Source organism: Colias croceus, chromosome 1 (assembly GCF_905220415.1).
Source record: "Colias croceus chromosome 1, ilColCroc2.1".
Lineage (NCBI taxonomy): Eukaryota > Metazoa > Arthropoda > Insecta > Lepidoptera > Pieridae > Colias > Colias croceus.
The window spans coordinates 546342-570406 of record NC_059537.1 but is presented as its reverse complement, the minus strand read 5'-3'; the positions used below and the strand labels follow the sequence as shown (position 1 = coordinate 570406).

General features: G+C 34.6%; 1 protein-coding gene across 1 annotated transcript in view; it reads left to right on the top strand.

The window, feature by feature from the left end:
- The window catches only part of LOC123696421 (atrial natriuretic peptide-converting enzyme), a 111813-nt gene that overhangs the window by 78121 nt on the left and 9627 nt on the right, over positions 1 to 24065 (top strand). Inside the window, exons 7-13 of the mRNA XM_045642582.1 lie at positions 254 to 448; positions 7269 to 7401; positions 8565 to 8717; positions 10700 to 10918; positions 11319 to 11466; positions 12239 to 12450; positions 20790 to 20970. Coding sequence (XP_045498538.1) covers positions 254 to 448; positions 7269 to 7401; positions 8565 to 8717; positions 10700 to 10918; positions 11319 to 11466; positions 12239 to 12450; positions 20790 to 20970 — 1241 coding nt within the window. The remainder of the gene's footprint in view (positions 1 to 253; positions 449 to 7268; positions 7402 to 8564; positions 8718 to 10699; positions 10919 to 11318; positions 11467 to 12238; positions 12451 to 20789; positions 20971 to 24065) is intronic.

Sequence of the window (24065 nt, the reverse complement as noted above, 5' to 3'; positions counted from 1 at the left end):
TTAATGAATTTTTGTATTTGATATTTTATTATGGAAAGAAAAATAGACATAATGTGGAAATTGGAGCATTTGATCAAACTATCATCAAAGTATTCATATCGTCAATAGTGCAAAGGAACTAATTTTTACGTGTCATAATGTCGTCATGCTATCAATGAAGGAACAAATACTTTGACGTGCTCTCGCTTCTACCAACGAATATTTTTTCTTTTCTATTTTCCTTCTACCCCACTTAACAACCTGTGTTCTACAGTACGTATCACAAGTGGTGAACCGTTCCACCGTGGTGACCTGGCCGGCGCCGACCGAGCCGCCCGGCGCGCGCAATCCGGCGCCCGGCGTATGTCTGCCTGTGATCGTCAGCTTCTGCCATCAGCATCGGATATCGTATAACTTCACGGTGTTCCCGAACTATATTGGACACTTCGGGCAGCGGGATGCTCAGCAGGTTGGTGGATTTTATTGCAGCATTTTAATGCTAATTGCTAATTTGAAAATTATTACATTATAGGACATAAAAAATCGTTCATGATGCGGTATTTGAATAATTATATTCGGTATTGTTTCGGTATATTCGGTAGTCATTCGTAAAAAAGAATGTTTTAGAAGCTTTTTGATCAGTAAGTTTTATAAATGGTAGCAGTACAATTCATGATATCATGTTATAACTATAAGTATGTCTTGTTTACACTGTGTTAGCGTTTATTTTTATTGAAATAAGATTACGTACTTCCAGGAATATTATAAAAAAAAGAATTAAATTCACTTAGAAATTTAATGATTCATTTTTATTATATAAATTATTTCTACTAGTTTCCCCTTTCCAGAACATCTAAACCCTCTATATATCTAAACAGTACACCAACCATTAAAATATTCGTTATACATAACATAAACATTGTTGTCCAGTAATATCGCTTTAGGAACATGTGTTTTTTAATTTAATTCATAATGAGTTTGAAAAAATCTTTAAAGTTAAATCTTTAAGTATTACCAAGGATTTACCATTTAGCCAATGGGCAACACCTAGTATACACAGATGCAGGAACGTTTTATATGAGTTATATGGCATGAAGCAATATAACAAAGACATGTCATTTCTTAGTTATGTTAGAAATTATTCAAAAACTTTTAAAAAAGTTTGTTTCACTGCCAAGTGCTTGTATGTCAGAGATAAAATACGCAACTCTGATAACAAAGTTAAAACGGTTTGGGCAATTATTAATGGCGAAATGGGCAAAAGCCAATCAAATAGTACCATAAAACTTGTTAATGCTGGTAGGGTCATTGACAAAAGTGCTGATGTTGCGCTTGCTTTTGAAGACTTTTTTAGTAGTGTCCCTGCTAGTATTACCGAAAAATTAAATTCCTCATCAGCGCTTGCGGAGTCCTACTTGAGGGACCATGTTGCTGAGTGTAATGTATTATTTGAATTGCGACATGTGACTGCAGAGGAAATTGTTAAAACTTTTAAAACATTAAACTTAAAAAAAACATGTGATCTCTGGGGAATGTCTGTAAATTTAGTAAATAATATTATAGAAAACATTGCCAACCACTTAGCGTTTATATTTAATCAATGTTGTGACTGTGGTATATTCCCTGATTTATTAAAGTTAAGTAAAGTAATTCCTTTATTTAAAAGTGGTGACCAAGAAGACTGTAATAACTATAGGCCAATTTCCATTTTACCAACTTTGAGCAAAGTCTTCGAGAAATTAATTTTAAACCAATTATGTAGTCATTTTGTATCAAATGGTTTACTGCACGCCAAACAGTTTGGTTTCACAAAGGGGCGCTGTACTACTGATGCTGGAATAGCTCTTTTGTCACATATATATAAAGCATGGGAAAATTCAAAGAATGCTTTAGGGATATTCTGTGACCTTTCTAAGGCTTTTGACTGTGTAGAACATACCACTCTATTACGGAAACTAAATTTTTATGGTATTAAAGGTTTATCTCAGGACCTCATAGCTTCATATCTTCAGAACAGGGTACAAACCGTTGTTGTTAATGGAGAGAAATCTCGCGGTGCGCCGATTAACATAGGTGTTCCGCAGGGATCTATCTTAGGACCGTTTTTGTTCTTGGTATACATTAATGACCTGCCTTATTATTTGCAGGATATGTGTGAAATAGTACTGTTTGCAGATGATACCTCATTAATATTTAATGTGGATAGACATGACTCAAACGTTGACGAAGTAAACTCTGCTCTTTTACGCATATCCAATTGGTTCACTGCTAATAATTTATTACTAAATGCAAAAAAAACAAATTGTGTAGAATTTATCCTTCCAAATGTAAAAAAGGTGAAAAGGGATATTATTTTAAACGGGGAGGTATTATACCCTGTGGATTCTACTGTTTTTCTTGGATTGACACTAGATGAGAAGTTACAATGGGGGGCCCATGTTGCCGCCACCGCTGCTAAGCTTAGTTCAGCTGCATATGCAGTTCGAAGAATAAGGCATCTCACCGATGTAGACACGGCTAGATTGGTTTATTTTAGCTACTTTCATAGCATTATGTCCTATGGAATTCTGCTATGGGGCAGGGCTGCAGATATTGAAACTATATTTATATTACAGAAAAGAGCCATACGCTCTATATATAATTTACGTGCTAGGGACTCACTAAGAGATCTCTTTAAGAATACTGGTATCCTCACTGTACCATCACAGTATATATTTAATAATATTTTATATGTACACAAAAACGCAGACTCACACACAAGAGTAGGAGATAGACACTGTTATGGCACAAGGAACAGAAATAAAATTGAAATGCCATTTTACCGGTTAGCTAAAGTTAAAAATTCATTTATGGGTCAAGGTATACTTTTTTACAACAAAATTCCTCATAGTATTAAAGAGTTTAGTAGTGCTAAATTTAAGAATTATGTAAAAAACGTCTTAGTTCAGAGAGCCTATTACAGCATTAAGGAATATATGGAAGATAAAAACCCATGGAGGGTTGTCGCGTGAGAACCGCAGGACAGTTCTTTGGCATATTATGATAATATATACATACGGTTACTTACATATTTTGTAAAATTAAATTGTAATACTGAAATGATTTAAAAGAGCAACTATGGAGTTTCTTGCCGATTCTTCTCCATAGATACTGCTTTCCGAATCGGTGGTAAATGATAAAAATATGTATTGACGTTTCAAAAGTGCTTCTCGAAGAAGTCTAATTGAATAAATAAATGTTTGAGTTTGAGTTTGAGTTTTGAGTTTGTGAAACATGCAATATTGCCTGTATACACAAGTATTATCACAGATTACTTGTGAGATGAGGCTTCATGGCTAGTTGCACTTTATCAGCGATTAAACAGCCTAACCCACTAAGTCTATAGATGGGTGACTGCTCCGTGGTATTTCTGCTCCTATGCCTATATTTCATCTAGCGATAGTCATTTTCATCGACACTTTTGTGACATTAAGGGCCGATTTTTCAATCCTTGGTTAAAATTTATCCGTCCAATAAAGTATTGCACGAACATTTTAAAATCCCACCTGTAAACTGTCAAATACGAATAATTAGATTAACTATATTATTTTTTGAAATGGTAGTTTAATACGTTATTTGATGAATAATTTTTAACCAACTATTGAAAAATCAGCCCTAAGGCATACTTATAGCCAGGAAACGAACTCAAGATTGTAAACAGTTTGACTTGAATAAATAGAGGACTTATCGTAGACTGCATGTCTAGAACTAGTTACAATCAAATCCTTCCATGAACTGCAGCTGTACATTACAGATTAAATCTGCTTGCATTAGGGTTGCATCTGGAGCGGATGATTTGCCTCCACCGGTCTCTGTCCATGGCGTCTCTTACGACCGTGTAAAAAGTAGTGGCAGATGAGTTCTTGACTTGGTCTGTCCATCGTGTTGGTGAACGACCACGCGATCTTTTTCCCTCCGTGTTCCCAACCACTATCAATCTCTCTAGATTTTCATCGCCTCTGCGTATCGTGTGGCCGAAGTATGACAAGATGCGATGTTGGCATATGGTGGATAACCTGGTTTTTATATGGAGCTGGGTCAGGATTGATGCATTTGTGCGTCTCGCAGTCCAAGGTATTCTCAGCATTCGCCTCCAGCACCACATTTCGAATGCATCAATCCTTTGTCTTTCTCGGGCCAGAATTGTCCATGTCTCAACTCCATATAGGAAGATAGGGAAAACTAGGGCTCGTACCAGTCTTATCTTGGTTCTGATACCTGTACGCCTATTAAGGTAATTCCCAGGAAATACGGGATTGCGTTCAGTAATTGTATTTCTTACTAAGTGAATTCATTAATATCTCATAAGCTTAATGAAGCATTCTCGAGACGGCATAATAACTTGTTTACGGTGTAATTAAAAGCAGAACTTGACGGAATAAATCTGAGCACTTTTATTGCAATCATGCCCTAAATATTAATGATCCGTATTATTCGCTAAGTTATTTATGGTGAAATTTTAGCTCGAGTATTTTTATTTACGGTTTGATAAATTTCTCTTCTTGTAATAAGTATTTTATGGAATAGATTTTCAAAGGAAACGCTTTTGTAATGTTAATTATTTAGTGTTTGATGTTAACGTTTCAATGGGATTTTTTTAAGGAGATTTGAGTCAATTATTTTGCATATCAATATGATTGAGAAATGTCGTTATTTCTGCTTTGAAACTAATCGGATGGGGGAAATTAATTTTCAAAAAGCTGTATTTAATTAAAATATAAAAAAACGACGAGTGGCACTCGGGGACTGGGGCGGTTGCGCTATTGCATGCTATGCCTTCAAGCCACACCTCCGCCCGTCGGAGTGAGGAGCGTGAGGTTTTTTCGTTACGGAATTTCTCGATTTGGTCCCCGCGCTCAAGGCCCGCGATAGAAGCTATGCAATAGCTTAAATACAAGCAAAGTGGTTTTTCTACTTAAAAGTCACTAAAGCTATTACTTCGACTTTGAAACTTTTAAAAACATTGTCCAATATTAACTTCTAGAAGTCAGCCACGGAGTCTAACAGTGCTTCTTATAATCTTCTATACCTTTATATGAAAAACGAGAAAGTAGCATTCAGCCCAAGGGTTTCCCTAATTATTGTACGGCGTACGTGAGGAGACACCGCGGCCACCGATTAGCAGGCCGTGGAGGGAGGGTATATATACACAAATTAATTGGTCCTGAAGCCATTTGCCTTCGATCCGCTTAGCTGACTCGTCAATTATCTATACGTCGAGGTCAGATGTCAGCGATCATTATGTTTGTGGGGCTTCCCTTGAAGTTAAATATCGTTTACACTTTGATGGTTAAGTGACTTCCGAGGAGGTTATGACTTGAGTACTTGACCGCGTTTGGTGGGACACTAAATATGATTTAAACTGCCTGTTATGTATTCTTGTTTTGTATGAAAAGATTCTAGGTTTTGCTATAACTACAAACATCAAAATTAATAATAACAATAAAAATTGTAAAACATCGGAAAACTTAAATTAACGCGTACATAATAGTTAGCGCAAAAACAGGTCTTAATGACAAATACCTAAAAATAACACACAGCGCGGCGTTTATCTGTATGTGTATTTGTGTGAGCATTAATCATTCAATTCCATCTAGTTGTTTCAGCATTTACATACACATAATAGCGTGATAATCGAATACAATTAACTATCTAACAGAATACAATAATATCTAACTAATACAGGGAAAGCTCGCAGGAATTCAGACTATGTTTTCGGCACTAGAATCTATCTAGATACCTTATCTACCGCAAACCGGCTGTAATGCCGACGTTCCTACAGCTATAGTGTTGTTCTATTGTCTGATATTTAAGAGCTTATGTGTGGTATGTACGATAATATTACAAATGATGAAAGACGAAGCTATTATTTTCCTAATTAACTAACTATTACAGGTTGACGTTTGATGTTTTAAATGATTAGACAAAAAATATATCGACAGAATCGATTCAGTCGTAATGATAGTTCTATGAGTAAATGTATAGTTCAAAAGTTCGATATCTATTGTTTAAATGTATTAAATTATAAAACATTTTATAACCCATTCATTACCAATAATTATTTGATATCGTATACCAATTGTTTTCTCACAGAACGTCACTAAACACAGAAAGAATAGCGTCGTCTGTCCCGAAATTATTCCTTCATTATCCATCGATTTACCCCTAACAATGGAATAATGATTAATCTATTAAGCTAGCAATTAAGGCAGTTTACTCACGAGAGACTAACACGCCATTATAGAAGTCAAGGGTTGATAAGTTATTGATCACATACGGGGTATGCAAATTATAAATAATTAATTTATTCAAAAATGTAACGCTCTATATTTGTTAGTAATTACTGTGATATTTTATTTTCCTTAAATGGTATAATAAATTGCAAAAAATGTGATATAAAATTATAATTCTGCACCCTATAATATTAACTACAACTTTGACAATTTAAAATTTGATTATTTAACTTTTGTAGATTTAGTACAGGTCATAATATTAGTTAACATAAAATATTGAGAGTTCTACATCTTCACTAGAACCTTATACAACTCCAACGTCAAACTACTCAGCTCTCAAGCATTTAACAAAACTTAACCCGAACCGCTGCACTATACACCGCCTAAGCCACCAAGGCGGAATCAATCTTAGTCACATAACAATAGACTTCACCGCGACACCGTGTCGTCTACAACAATACGTTATTTATGACTTGCATGTTTTAATTGAACGATAATTCACTTGAGAAACGAGCTTGTACTAGCCTGATTGTTTGAAATCAAATCAAATTGGATCATTAATTTTGCAAAAGGAGTGGTTAAATGTTATAAAACTGATAAAATAGTACACAGTTTAATCGTATTTTAAATTGAACATAATACGATCATTTTGTTTTATTGATTTATTGTACAGATTTGAAATTGTATGTTTCATCGTAATGCGTGGGATCTGGGAACATGAGAATAACAGTTTTAAACGTGGAAATGGAAGGTCCGCGAACATGTTGATAGTGTTCGTGATAAAAATTGCAGATATTATATTTTCTCAGGCAATAGCAAACATTAGATGTCATAATAATTAATAAATACCGTGAATATACCGGAATATTAATTAACAACAATCTTTTAATTACTGTCACATTACGCTAATATCAATTAGTTAGTTCTTCTGTGTAAACATAATTTTGATTTTACGTAAAGTAAATATTCTCGTAGTTAAATAATTTCCTTCTTTAAAAGCCTTTATATCTCGTATAGGATTTAGAGATCTACGATGCAGTGGTGGACGTGCGCTGCTACGAGTTGACAGCGCTGTTCCTGTGTTCCCTGTTCGTCCCCAAATGTGGGCCCTTGGGCCACATGGTGCGGCCCTGCAGGAGCCTGTGTCAAGGTAATTTGGACTTTACTGTGATATACATAAATGTAGTTAAGAATTTATTTACTCTGTATGCCTTCGACTCAACTTTTCGAAGCATAATGTATATGGATGGTTAATTTCTCATAAAATTTTATTGGAAATTTTTATCTCATCTCAGAAATGGCTTACAACTTGAATTGTTTAATTAAAAGCAAGTTATACAAGTGATAATTGCGTTAAAAACAACCGACTTCAAACTTGCACTTGCAAAATTTACAAATACCTACAGACAAAAATGCTCATAAAATAAAAACTACTGGGCCTATCCGAATAAAATTTTTATGGGACCAATTCGACACCATCGAATCGAACCGATTCGATCAACGATCGCATCGAACAAAAAAGAATCACGTAAATCGGTTCAGAAACCTCGGAGTAATCGGTGTACATACATAAAAAAAATATACTGGCCGAATTGATAACCTCCTCCTTTTTTTGAAGTCGGTTAAAAATAATGTGAATTTATGGATTATAATATCATCACCGATAAATAAACATATCATTTTATTATCTTAAAGAATGACCAGTTTAGTTCTAACTACAGCAAACAAATTATTGTTGACAACCAAAACATTCAGCATTGGTTGAAATAATTTCAACCGTAGTATCTCATAAACTTCCCCTCACAAGCCCCAACGTTTTCCCATTAATTGTTACCTGTTACCAGTTTCCCAACTTGAGGAAATTAATTTTCCCATTACTTGAACCACAAGTGTACAAACACTTTACGCTTAAGCGTAAAATGTCTGAATTGTGAAAATTTTATAAACATACTCATATTCAAAATTCAAATAGGTTTCTGTTTTCTTTAATAAAATTTTTTCAAATTTTATTTTTCTTCATTAAAATAAGGTTCTAGTGGATTCGAAGATAACTGTTTGACAAGAAAATTTTCATCGTTCTTATGAATAAAGTCGCGCTCAATTTTGATATTTATTTTGATAAAAAGTGTGTAATGTGTAGAACCTTAAACATCCAGCAATAAAAGAAAGCTATCTAATAGTAAAACAATGTATGAATTCGGTAGTAGTTATTAAGTTAAATCGTAAGAAACACACAATCAAAACTTTTGTCCCTACAATAATTAACCACACTACAAACTACACATTCCTGTGGTTTACTGTAAACTTGTACAGAAACAATGCGCCGCTGCGGTTTCTTCCTGGAAGTGTTCGGTTTGTCAATGCCGGACTACCTCCAGTGCGATATCTTTCCGGAGTCGACTGACACCGATGTGTGTCTGGGGAACAAGGAGGTGAAGGACGCTAAGGTTCGAGCTGCTAAACCAGGTGTGTATAACCAGCTTTATGACTGTTAAAACATATAGATAGATTCACGTGGAAACTTCTGGTATCAGGTTTTTGTACTGAATTGTTACTTTCGATTGATAGCAAAACCACTGTTAGATTTTCATTTTTTTACATTATATTATTATTGCCTATTAAATGTTGTACATTTTTAACAAATAGAAAAAATCGATCAGGATACGAATTTATCTCTATGAAATGTACCAACTATAAATTCAGTATTGTCTCATTATTATATTTTCTGGACTTCACGGTTCGATGACCGCACATCTTGAATCAGCAGTTTCCAAGAAACCTATCAACTTAGGGTAGATAGCTCGCAATCCGTTTATATTTTTTATAAAAATTGTTGTTTAACCGATTGTAGATACCGAGATGATAATCAATACTAATATTATAAAGCTGAAGAGTTTGTTTGTTTGTTTGTATGTTTGTTTGTTTGTTTGTTTGTTTGAACACGCTAATCTCGTATAAATACCACCTCACGTGCCAATTACTTTGAATGGAATTCCACTTCAACAAAAATGCGATGAAAAATATCGTGGTTTAAGAATAGATAGTGGCTTATCCTGGAACATTCAAATAGACCATGTTAAATCTAAACTCTCATCCCTTGCTGGCTCACTTCGTAGAGTTGTAGGATGCCTTCCTAAACAGGTCCGCATAAATATTTATAATTCCTTAATAAAATCACATCTTATGTATTTAATCGAAGTATGGGGAAGTGCTCCCAAATATAAACTAAAAGAGTTACAAATAATTCAGAATAAAATAATTAAAATATTATATCACTATCATTACCTAACACCGTCAATTAAAATCTATAAAGACACAAAACTGATGAACATCAAACAATTATATAAATATACAACATGTATTCTTATTAAGAAAATTTTAGACAAAAATATACATACAGAAGGTCAGGACTGGCTATGGACAAAAATGCATTACATTTGAAGGTGCCCAATTTTATAATAAACTCACCAGTGATATAAAAACAGCTAAATCGATGTATGTATTTAAAAAGCGCCTAACTGATCACATACTTAATGACCAATCACTTCTGGAATAAAACAACTTACCTTCGGAATAGCTGTGCCCGGACGACTGTTTCATTATTTATTTACTTTGTTATGTTATTCTCATGTAATTAGATTTAAGTCTTTAAATGAGAATAAATGATTCTTTAAACCTAATCTCGGGAACAGTAGTTCCCTAAAATTGGATCAGTAGGTCCAATTTGAAAAATTCTTTCGCTGTTATATAGCCCATTTATCGAGGAAGGTTATAGGCTATGTGTCATCACGCTACGACCAACAGGGGTGGAGCCACGGGGGTGAAACCGCGCGGAGCAGCTAGTATTATATAATTGTTTATTGCTTGTTTCAATGTTGCATAAACATTTCACATACTTTCATAAAAGCGTAACAACTGTAACCCTGTATTGTGTAAATGGATATTTTTCGAGATAACACCTATCGGGAGCAATTAATCACGCTCGAAAATCTCACATATTACATTATCTTCATCCACGTCAAGCTAGACTAACAATCTCTTTCTATATTTACTTTTTGATGTTCTCCCGTAACAATATATTATTATAGTGTTTTAGATTTTTACTTGATATTATTCTTTGTGTTGAAAGTTCTGGAATTGATTATTGTTTATATTGTGTCCCCTAATTATAATTTACTAGCTCTGCCGCGCGGTTTGAACCGCGTACAAATCCGCAAGCAATATGCCTTATGTTCATCAACAAAATGCGTCAAAGTTACATGCATCAAACCATCCTCACAAACATTGTCATCTATATTAGTAAGATAATCTGTGATACACTTAACAATAGTACTTTCGTTATTATCTACTATCATACGACGAGCGAGCCAAAATTTCTCTTATCATAGCTCCAATCTAATCCTTTAATTCTAAACCTTCCACTCCGTTAACGCGATCGCTTTTCCCAGTCTGCCAATCCGGCTTCCAATGCGATACGAATCGCTGTATCCCGCACGACTGGCGTTGCGACGGGCACGTCGACTGCGCAGACAGGTCCGACGAGCTGAACTGCCGCGTGTGCAAGCGCTCTGGCGACGTACACTGCGGCAACCAGCGGTGCATCTCACAGGCGCATCTGTGTGATGGCAAAGTGGACTGTCCGTGGGGGCAGGATGAGCGGAATTGCTGTAAGTGCTTTTTGACAACTGTTCGAGTTGATGATTGTATCATATTCCATGTTCGGTAGATGTTGTAAGGATAAAATGTAATAAATATTTGTAGAGAAAGAGGTATTTATTTAGCTATCGAGTGAGTAAAAATAAAACATATTGGGATCGTGCTCTATGGCAACCAGAGCTTAGTATCTTAAATAGATCTATTTGGTCTATAAATAGAATAAGTGGTTATTCTGTTGAAAATCTAACATTTTATTATTTTGGAGTATTTATACGTACATAATAAATCTTTTATATATTCTTCTGAATTATTTGTATTGATACTTTTATTATTTCTTTCTGCAAAAATACATTACATTAAAAGGCACATATCATTCACATTTTTCTTAAACTAACCCTGCAATTCCTGCAGTACGGCTAAGCGAGTCAAACGGAGATGTAGGGGCCGGCGAAGTACAAGTATACCGAGCGGCGAACCAGTCCTGGTTCCCTGCGTGCCTCGCCGCCGCGCCCTTGGACAGAGACACCGCTGCCGAGATTTGTTCCATGCTTGGATACACGTATGTCACATACTTAGCACTATACAATGGCTTAGGCCAATGGGAGACTTAAAAACACGAACACAAATAATTTAAAACATAACAGTTAACGTCCGTATTGCCAATTTGACGACGCGGTTGGCGCAGTGGTAAAGTAACTGCCTACTGAGCCGACGGTCCCGGGTTCGATCCCCGGTCGGGGCAAATATTTGTGTGCTGAACTCAATTATTTGTTCTTCGGTCTGGGTGTTATTATCTATATATGTATTTATTAAATATTATATTTATCGTCGCCTAGTACCCACAACACAAGCCTTAATTGAGCTTACTGTGGGACTAGGTCGATTTGTGTAATAATGTCCTATAATATTTATTTAAAAATGTTAGAAAGCTATTGAATAAGGGCTACGAAGCTACGCCGTAGATGTATCTACGAACCTACGAACTGAGGACTGAATACAGTAGTAATAACGTGTAATCAGTCGTGAGTTAGTACGTTCGTAGTAACGTCTACGGCGTAGCATTCATTTGTTAATATGCTATACTACGGTCACGAACCACGAATAATTGAGTATATTGACTTGGTTTAAACTATCTCAGTCGCTCCTGCATAGATGGCAGAAGATGATTTAAAAGATGTATTTACCTAAGAATTTATATCAAAGTAATAATTTGGTAATACAAATATTAAGTGATAAAACCTATTGAATTCTTTGTTCATAATTATAGCTTCGTATTGAAATAGGTTTCAATACGAATTATATTTAAAAAGTTCTATTATATTTTGACTCAGAATCGTCAACAAGAGCAGAGTAATCGGCGGAGCAGCCAGAGCTGGTCGCACGCACCCTCTCACACCGAACGCCCTGCAGGCGGGGCAGTCGCTCATCCACGGCGTAGCGCAGTCCTACAGAGCCTTCCAGAGGAGCGAGGGAGGCTTGCTGCGTGAGCTCAAAGATTGTAGGCACGATTCTAAGAAGATACACCTCATTTGTAATAACTATGGTAAGTTTTTTTAGTTTATTTTGTATTACTAGCGCTGTATTTTCTTAGTTTTGAATTCTGTTCCTAGTTTAGATATGAAAAATATGTAGGAATACACAGGGCTAATCAATAATTGGTAAATTTATTTTATGTAAACTGTATAAACAATTTGTCCTTGACTCCTAATTAGGGTTACCTATCTTAATCTAGAATTTTAATATTCCGAATATTATAATCCAGAAAACGTTTGGACATTTTTTCATAACCCCGAATTTTAAAATTTCGAAGTTATATTTGCCATATAATCGCAACTCCGAATTTCATTTGCCCATTTCTTCATTTGTACGACGTTTTACAATCCAGACGAATGAGTTCCAGACGTACGAAATCTAAATGCACAAAATGCAGATGACCGTAATCCATATGCACGAAAGCCAGATTTTTTAAACACAAATTTTTGAAATACAGTTAATTGATATCCAGACAAACAATGTCCAGATTTTTGAAATTCAAATAAATGATATCCAGAAAAACGAAATCCTAACCTACTGAACCTACTGAAATGATTTTAACACTTAATCCTTTCTGTAATGGGCAAATAAAACAATAGCGAATCGGTTCTGGCACTCGCCGGCCGCTGCCGCGGCACGCTCGCTTCGCTCGCTCGGCTCGTGCGTTGTTTATGAAAGTCAAACCTAACCTAACCTACTGAATCGAATTTGACACTTAAACCTTTCTGTAGTGGGCAAGTTAAATAACAGCGAGTCGGTTCTGGCACTCGCCGGCCGCTGCCGCGGCACGCTCGCTTCGCTCGCTCGGCTCGTGCGTTGTTTATGAAAGTCAAACCTAACCTAACCTACTGAATCGAATTTGACACTTAAACCTTTCTGTAGTGGGCAAGTTAAATAACAGCGAGTCGGTTCTGGCACTCGCCGGCCGCTACCGCGGCACGCTCGCTTCGCTCGCTCGGCTCGTGCGTGGGGATCGCAGTTCAAACCTAACCTAACCTACTGAGTCGAATTTGACACTTAAACCTATCTGTAATGAGCAAGTAAAACAATAAATTTACTTACTGACAATGTTTATTTTCAGTCGATAATAAAGGTATAATCACGATTGTTGGGAAATCAAATAAAAAGATTATGAAAATCTGGCAATAGTTTAACTGTTATACGATTATATGGGAACCAAATAAAAAGATTATGAAAATTTGGCAATAGTTTATTTGGAAAATGGTACGATGGGTATCAAAAAAAAGTATTCTGAGAATCTGGTATAATGAGATCTGGATTATGAGAATACGGGAAACAAAAAAATACTTTTTAAAAATCTGGTTTTGGTGCATCTGGAAATTGATTCATCTGGGAAATTAAAAAAGGAATTTTAAAAATTTGTCATTCATTACATCTGTCTTTTAAAAGTTCTAACAACCGTTTTCGGGGTTTTAAGATTCGGGTAATAGAAATTCGAGTTTTTAATAGGTTACCCCTAATTAGGCTACGATCTATTATATGAAAATGTAGAAATAAAAAACGACGTGTGGCACTCGGGGACTGCCGCGGTAAAGCTATTGCATGCTATGCCTTCAAGCCACACCTCCACCCGTCGGAGTGGGGAGCGTGAGGTTTTTTCGTTACGGAATTTCTCGATTCAGTCCCCGCGCTCAAGGCCCGCGATAGAAGCTATGCAATAGCTTAAGTAGTGTTACAAAGATATTCATTTAGGAATGTGTAGGTATATAATATATTGTGTTAAATTTGAGCATATCTGTTAAAATAGCTTCATAAAACTTTTTAAAACCATTTAATATTCATATACATTAAAACATATTACCATCTCAAATTAAAATGCAAGAAGCAGAAAGTATGGTCCAAGGTACCATACAATATCGTAAAACAAAATATATTCAAGGGAATCTCATCTTAAAGCGCATTAAAATAAAGGCGCGTCCAATCACACGCAAGAGTGGCCTGATCCCCGGATCAGATGTTATTACGGGTTCGGCTTTATGCAAATTGTGGCTTCTTATTATAAACTACTTTTATATATTTTAACGATTTCCAATTATAATCGATTCTTTAATAACTGGCAGTGGTTAGGTTAATGGTCTACGGAGACGTTGAAAGTTTTCTGCAAAGAGTAAAAAATTTACAGTAGCAGTTTTTTAAATATTCTGACTTCTGAGTGTCCTTATATTGCGATAAAAATTTTCAATAATGTCCATGACATTTTTCATATAAAGTATACTTATATTCTACGTTTAATAATTTTTTAAACAGATACAAATAATTTTTCAAATAATATTTTTCACGTTTTTTTAAATTAAAATCCGTTTTTTATATGCTTGGAATGTAATAATATGAAAAAAGAACAGTACCTATTGAAATAGTTAAACTTGAAGTACAATATTATAGAGAAAAGTCGTGTAAGTATAAATTTTCCAACTGTTTTAGGGCTGTCAAATTATTGTTGTAACTCTAAATACATAAATAAAAAGAATCGTCCCGTCCCGTCCTTTACAATATATGTTTTTAATTACTAGAAATTACATTATAAAATGTCAATAGAGTACATGAAGATATTCAGTCTAATTTTTGACGTGACAACGTCTTATAATTCGATAGAGCCGCCTGCACGCACGAAAAAACATGACTCATGCGGCGTTACCTCGCTCTGAGGCGTTCCATGTAAGGCTTGAAGTGCGAGCGAGAGCGCGGAACGAACGACAAAGAAGCACAATCGGACGTTGTCACGTTTAACTATCGTCAGTAAACCGACTTTACAGACAACCAATTTTTTTTGCTAATTAAAACAATACAAGTATTATGTCGTTAACTAACATTTTAGTGGAAACCTTAAAACTTACCCGTGGCAGCCCTAAAGGTGAGTGACCGCAAGGGCGTGTTTTATTAAGCAGACTCGGAATGCTATACAGTTCAAATTATGTAGGAACTCGCCGGCTTACACATGTTTTTTCAAATAGCTGGCATTCTTTGCTTTGCCCAGAACAATCTCGGACTGAAATGAAAAGCTTTGTGGCTGTTATTTCACAGGGATTGAGATGTTTTAATAATTACATTGCGGTTTTAGAAGCAATTATTATTATACAGGTTAAAATCCTCGACTTTGTTGCTGTGTTTTATAAAATTTAACAGTCTATCTATGACTATTAAGAGGAAACTGAGCAAACTGTCTAAACCATTATAAACACATATAAAGCAATGCTTTACTAGAAAATATTTTCTTCGTTCTTTGCTTTTCCATAAGCCGATAACAGTCCCAGAGTCAGAACGAATGCGACGCGCCGAGTCGAATCCGACAGCGCTGTCAATATGAATATTTTCAATGTTTCACCTTTTCATCCCGTGAGCATTAAATCATAAAGGAAGATCTATTCCTGTACTTTCTCCGGAAAAAGTACACCCACGCGAGCTTTTTATTGTATTACTTTTTAACTAGTGAAAGCCGTGGGTCGGTATCTCTCTGCCTTTGAAAGTTGACGGCTTTGCAATTTTAATGTGTCTTTTTATAGAATATTGAATGGATTAATTTTGTTAGTTTTAACGTTACACGGACTTTGTTTTCTTTGATTTTTATGTCGTATTTTATTTAAAAGACTTCATACATTTAGTGACCTATTTTAGTAACCTTTTAAAATAACGAAGCAAGAAAGATATTTCTTATATTATTATATCATCCTAATACACTTAATATATCACATTACTTATTAACTTGTTTCGTATACATACGTAGGTATTCACAACGGATTTGATAACGTTACTTGTATGTTCAAGTCATTGTTCCTAACCTTCCAATAAATAATTATCTTTTTTGCAATAGCCAGGAAACTTATTATGAACTCGTAGAAATTCTCACAAAAGTGACTTACATAAATATTGTAATCAAAGGAAACGTCCGTCACTTACAACTGTCGGCGGACGAAATGAAAATTTTAACTTTCCTAATTAGGAATATTGTTGTCCTCGCCGGCGTCGTAAATCAAATCTCGAGTTATTGTTACGGGATTTATTAGACGTATGAAGCAGTGATAATATTAATGTTTCAAAGTCTTTTAATAGTATCAGTGTAAAATTTTATTAATTTCGTGGAATTTCGCTGGATTTGGATCTGATTTTTATATAATATTCAGTATCGTATTATATCGTATTATACAAGTTGTTTCGTTATTAATAAAACTCAAAACTCAAACTCAAACATTTGCTCAGTAAAATCTCTGCGGCAACAAACTATTATTATCCTTCAGTCCGATTTTAAAATATTTTTAAAATCGGACTGACAGACAAATACACATATCATGGCCCTCCATTTTTGAATAGGAGCCTAAAATATAATCTAATATATTATTGTAACCTATGTGTTGTGTTTAATATAAACATATGAAACTGCAGATGTTATGAATACATAAAAATAACTGCGTTAAAAACAACCGACTTCAAAAACGGAAAAGTAAGAAATAAAAAAGATTTGATATTATTAATTACTACATATTATTTTTATGTGCTATTTACTAAAAAGGTTTGATGTCGGTGCATGGGCTTAATACTAAGTGCTTAGTGTTTGGCACCGACTTCAAACCTATTTAATAAATAGCACATAAAAATAATATGTAGTAATTAATAATATCAAATCTTTTTTATTTCTTACTTTTCCGTTTTTGAAGTCGGTTGTTTTTAACGCAGTTATTTTTATTTAATACTTTTTAGTGTATTTTTCAACACGAATCAAACGAGCCCAAACTCGATAAAGTTGAGTCAATATATTACTGAGTTCCTATGGCCACCTTCCGATTCCATCATCAGATCAGCTCCATGTCATGATAATGTTTCATCGCTATCCAATTTACATTCGTATACAAAATTTCAGCTCAATCGGTTACCGGGAAGTGAATCAAAGTTACTTGCTACATTGAAATTAAGTCATCGAGTACAGACAAAAATGCTCATAAAATAAAAACTACTAGGCCTAGCCGAATAAAATTTTTATGGGACCAATTCGACACCATCCCGCATCGAACAAAAAAAGAATCACGTAAATCGGTTCAGAAACCTCGGAGTAATCGGTGTACATACATAAAAAAAAAAAAAAAAAAAAAAATATACCGGCCGAATTGATAACCTCCTCCTTTTTTTTGAAGTCGGTTAAAAAGAAATGATTCTTGCTATTCGGGTTGAATTGTGTTTATTTCCGTCGAACATCATTGTATAAATTCAATAAGATTTATATTCTCAGAAATACAATGCTTGCTTTGCAAAAATATGCCTTATTTCATAATTGAAAAACCCTAATTAACCATTAAAGCAGCTTACAGCTTTCTTTAGTACCCATAAATATTTAATATGAAGCAACAGATAAAAAACAGCTTTACCATCCACACAATAAGTGCGATATTCGGTTACGACACCTGTAACGAGGGCCATTACACGCGGCGATTTAGTTGTCGTATCGGTCACGTCTCTTTGTGTTCTTTACGAGTTCAAATAAAAATGTCGCAAGAATGTTTTTCGTGATGCGACGAGGTGGGGACGGGCGGAATCGGTTCTGATTTATGAGGTCGATCATAAGAATGAAAACTTTCTTAACTGAAAATTTTTGTTTTAACGATTCTTAATATTTTTCGGGTAGATTATTCTTTGTTCCCATAAAACGTTTCGTGTGGGAACATTTTAATTCATATTATTTCAATATATTAATTGAGACAGCATATTAAAGAATTAATTAACTAACGAACCTAAAATTCATGCATAGTCCAAGATACTATATTCCAAGAATTCTGTAAGCTTGCAATTGACAACCTCTTGGTTAACCTTAATTTAATTTCTAGAGGGCAGCGAAAGGCGCACATATAATTGTCCTAGGCCCATACATAATCTCCATATACTTATTTTGCATCGTAGTTTTGGCGGAGTCTATTCTTTTTTCCACATAAAACTTACCAACGAAATAAGTAAAACATTGTGATAATCTACTCAGTATTCTCGTATCAATTTCACACATCTCCATAAGAATATTAGCAGGATAAATTAACCTGTCATTCATGTAACCAGCTAACTTCGCTAGAAGTTAAAATTTCAAACTAATACCACCTAATACTCAGCTTTACGAGGAGAATGTGAATTAATGTCGATTTTTATTAAATTCTCCGGAGGGTTTTGACAGGCTGTATAAATTACGGCACCTCGAATATCGTACAACTCGTTATGAGTCCCTTTACATAGTACGACGGGATAGTAATCGTATGCAATTACCTGTGGCTACAAGGGTAGAATAGGGTTTGAATTTAACGATAGATTATGTTATGTAGGCTGTGAATTATTGTATTTGACAGGGTTAAAAATTTCTTAAATAAATGAGTTAAGTTGGGTAGGGGCTTAATATTATGTATACTAAAAAAATGTAACACGGTAAAATCTTATTTCTTAATTCTTTTTAATTAAATTTTAGACCGAGAAAATTTAAACAAGAAACAACTAACACGCTTTCTGCATAAACTAACTAAAAACCAAAACTGAGTTACTTAAAACAAGACAACTACTAAAATCCACATTTACTTCCATATAAACATTGTAATGCAAAAAATATCGTGCACGTGTCGTATAAAGGCGCTCAAATATATTACGTCAGTATTGTGCTCAAGTAATCTTTCATTGTCCACCTGAGGAGGTCGCTTTGTTATCTCGTACAGTGGCTACACGTTCTGTGGAACTTAAAAACGACTAATGGTGGGTAGTTTGATAAAGAGCTGAGATTTCTATGCTGGGGATTTTCCTTGAAATAAAGACTGTTCGTCCTTATGTGTCTTCTTTTGTCGCTTTGTATGAAAGAAGAGAGAATACTTTTTTTATATTTGAAAATAATATTGAGTATCTTTACTGTATGATTTTAAAATGATTCGCATAACTCGCTCTATTCAAATTGATTCTTCCGTGCATTTTTGGACAGATACATAGAAAGACATAAATACAGATACAGGTTCTTTCTGTATATGGATTTTTTCGAGAAGGAAAGGCCAAACCAACAAAGAAAACTCTATGCAGTACTCTACCGAGCGAACCCACGAAAATCGCTTGTCGTTTTCTAAATTGCACCGCACAATAAACATAACGCAAAGACAAAGAATCTACGTCGTAATCTGTTTTTCTTAATTGTTAACCCGCTGCGAGGCGGGCGGCAAAAAACTTTAATTATCTCTTATAATGGTACGGCTTTTGGACGTGGGTGCGGTACGCGTGACTGGCGGTAAACAATTATGTTGTTTACTTTATCAATATTAGATGAAATTGCCGTAGATTCGATACTTATGCTCTTGAACGATTAGTACTACCTACTTGGAATGAAAAATTCAAAGGATTATATCTATAAGAGTGAGTTGTTTTCCATTTTGTACAAATTTCATTGATTGGGTTCTGCTACTAAAGTAGGGAAGATCTGGCGTAAGTTAAAAATGCTGTATTGACGTGAGACGTGAGTTAGATTTTTCAGGAAGTACAAGTTTTCACATAAATATAACCAAAAGTGATACACATATAGTTTTATATCCCTGTTTGACGTTGCGGGTAAAAATCACAAACTATACGAGCACATTGTTATCGCCTTACCCTCACATCTTAAAGCGCTTTGTTTACTCTGTCCCAAAAGGAGTTTTGCTTAAATTTCAATTCAGAAACCGCAGGACGTCAAGGTGAGGCAGACAAAGGTTATTCCGAGGGTGATTTTAAATTCTCGAACAATTGTGCTGAGTCATCTTGTAAACGAGCGAATAACTCGGATTTATTACATTGTTTGTCACTAATTGTTGTCTGGAATAATTACTGGGAACCTCTAGTTTTGTAAACCCTTACCACTATTTTGATTACACTGGCATATTCCGATTGACGGTGGTGGTGGAAAAAGGTAATAAATGTTGTATCTAAATAAGATACAAATAAATACAACTTAAGACATAGAATTGTATATAATTTAATTTTGTTTAAAATTATGAACAGTTTAAATCAAAACTTACTTTAACAGTATAAATTCAGTATATCGTACCCAGGCAAGCAGTGATTCACGTGCATAATTTACTTGAAATATTATTATTGTTGGATTTTGGACGGAAAATTTAAACCAGGTATAAGAAGAAGAGATTTGTGAATTATGAGATAGATTGCTTGGGATATATACTAATTATAATTATACAAATTCCATTGTTGTTTCCAAGATCCATTCTGTAAAATGTATCCCGGAAATCCCACGGGAACGTAAACTATGCGGGTTTTTCTTTGACTGCGCGGGCGAAGCCGCGGGCGGAAAGCTAGTTGTTCATAAATAGATCTGTTTCTAATTAATAAATTTTCCAACAGAATGCGGCAAGCGTAGAACCATAGCATCAGCCACAAAACGTATAGTGGGGGGTGTGGAAGCGTCGCCCGGGGACTGGCCGTTCCTCGCGGCGATCCTCGGCGGGCCGGAGGAGGTGTTCTACTGCGCGGGAGTGCTCGTGGCCGACCAGTGGGTGCTCACAGCTTCGCATTGTGTTGGCAAGTGAGTGATACTAACCTGTGATATTGAAATAATGAATACTCTTTATTGTACATACACAGAAATACGGTTTGTTACATGGTTTAGATAACTTATGAATAAATTTACTTATGATATAAAAACAAGCTTAAAATATATATATATATATATATATATATATATGTACAAAGAGCGGCTTTATCGCTCGTGAGCGATTTCTTCCAAGCAACTCTATGTAGACAGATATAGTGAGAAAGAATTAAAGAGAAGAGTAAGAAGATGAAAGAGGAAACATGGAAAAGTATTTTACATATAGAAGGAAACATAAGTGGATATTGAATGAATGAATTAATAGTTCAGGATACATCGCCCATTTTTGCAAGTGACTACTATCAAGCTAATTTTCAAAATCAAAAAATTTTATCCTTGTTATCTCTGTTAGCTACCACAATCGAGAGTTTCGTACACGAAATTATTCGGTGTCTCATCAAAATAAAGCTACGAACGGAAAATCAGCTTGATAGTAGTCACTTGCAAAAATGGGCGATGTATCCTGTACTATAAACAATACATTTATTTCTGAGATAAGGTACACACTTAAGAAGAAAACACAAAATTGAGGAAGAGGGATGAAAGTAAGATGCATAAAATTAGACATTATATTTGCTGAGAAATTCGCATCGTGTGTCCACTGCATTTCTAGAAAAGGGATTTGACTCAGCTTTCTGCTATAGTTATAATATAATATTGAGGTAATAAGCCATACGCTTGATGATCGACTGTTTTGTGGAAGAGTACCTTTTCCGTGGTGAATTGCGCCGTGATGGTTGGTGTTTGATTGAAATTTGATTCTCAATTGTGTGGTCAGATGTAGGTTCAGTTAATGATTGCGATGATACTGGGACTGATTTTTTTTAAATTAAATAAACAATTGCTTTAGAAATAATCAATCAATAAAATAAATAGGGACACAACTTATTTGAAGTTCAAGGATTGAGGAAAACTAAGTTAGTGTAAAGCTGACCTATAAACATATAGGAAAGTGATACAATTTTTACTCCATTCATGAAATTTTACGTCGCTATAACAACTTGATAAATAGAATTATTGGAAAATCTGGAAAAATCCCTGGTACATTTCACGGTAAATATCGATTGTGTTTTGCTTTGTGTACAATCATGGGAATTTTTACTCAATGGGAACATTTATGCGCCTTTCATTTGGTTTCTAATGACATGTACCTACGCAAAATAAACTAGACGTGACGTTTTCGTTACAAAATATCATATTTGTACTATAGGTTGTGTATATGTTAAGCGGTGTTTCCAATACCTAATAAAGTAATTTAGCTAAAAATAAGGTAAAGGCTGCATTTTATGAAAAATAATATTAAAGCTAAAAAATTACATTTCATTTCATTGATTGAATCTTTTATTGTTTTAGTAAATAATCAGGATATTTGAACTTAGAAAAAATATTAAACTAGCTGTACTTCGACTTAATTTACGCGACCATTTCTACATTCATTTCCATATTTTTTACTAGCGGTCCGCCTCTGCTTCGCCCGTGGTACATATTTCGTAATAAAAGGTGAATTCTCACTGAATTTTTTTTTGTTCATTCTCAAGATAATTACCTAAATTATTCGAAAAAATATTTGTCCTACAAAATCTATGGTTGGTTCAAAGAGTCCCCCTTTCCAAAGTGTATCGATAACGAGGTCATCATAAATGATTACTAACAAGCTGATTTTTTTGTTTTCACTTAGTTAATGTTTATATAATTCAACAGACATATTGTCCTACAAATTGCGTAATAAATATTTGAGAACCATCAAATCAAAAAATTTTATCCTTGTTATCTCTGTTAGCTACCACAATCGAGAGTTTCGTACACGAAATTATTCGGTGTCTCATCAAAATAAAGCTACGAACGGAAAATCAGCTTGATAGTAGTCACTTGCAAAAATGGGCGATGTATCCTGTACTATAAACAATACATTTATTTCTGAGATAAGGTACACACTTAAGAAGAAAACACAAAATTGAGGAAGAGGGATGAAAGTAAGATGCATAAAATTAGACATTATATTTGCTGAGAAATTCGCATCGTGTGTCCACTGCATTTCTAGAAAAGGGATTTGACTCAGCTTTCTGCTATAGTTATAATTTAATATTGAGGTAATAAGCCATACGCTTGATGATCGACTGTTTTGTGGAAGAGTACCTTTTCCGTGGTGAATTGCGCCGTGATGGTTGGTGTTTGATTGAAATTTGATTCTCAATTGTGTGGTCAGATGTAGGTTCAGTTAATGATTGCGATGATACTGGGACTGATTTTTTTTAAATTAAATAAACAATTGCTTTAGAAATAATCAATCAATAAAATAAATAGGGACACAACTTATTTGAAGTTCAAGGATTGAGGAAAACTAAGTTAGTGTAAAGCTGACCTATAAACATATAGGAAAGTGATACAATTTTTACTCCATTCATGAAATTTTACGTCGCTATAACAACTTGATAAATATAATTATTGGAAAATCTGAAAAAATCCCTGGTACATTTCACGGTAAATATCGATTGTGTTTTGCTTTGTGTACAATCATGGGAATTTTTACTCAATGGGAACATTTATGCGCCTTTCATTTGGTTTCTAATGACATGTACCTACGCAAAATAAACTAGACGTGACGTTTTCGTTACAAAATATCATATTTGTACTATAGGTTGTGTATATGTTAAGCGGTGTTTCCAATACCTAATAAAGTAATTTAGCTAAAAATAAGGTAAAGGCTGCATTTTATGAAAAATAATATTATAGCTAAAAAATTACATTTCATTTCATTGATTGAATCTTTTATTGTTTTAGTAAATAATCAGGATATTTGAACTTAGAAAAAATATTAAACTAGCTGTACTTCGACTTAATTTACGCGACCATTTCTACATTCATTTCCATATTTTTTACTAGCGGTCCGCCTCTGCTTCGCCCGTGGTACATATTTCGTAATAAAAGGTAGCCTATGTTCTTTCTCAGGGTCTAAAGATTGTCTGGGTCAAATTTCATTAAAATCGATTGAGATTTAAGAGGTTTAAGCGGGAAAGCGGAACAGACAG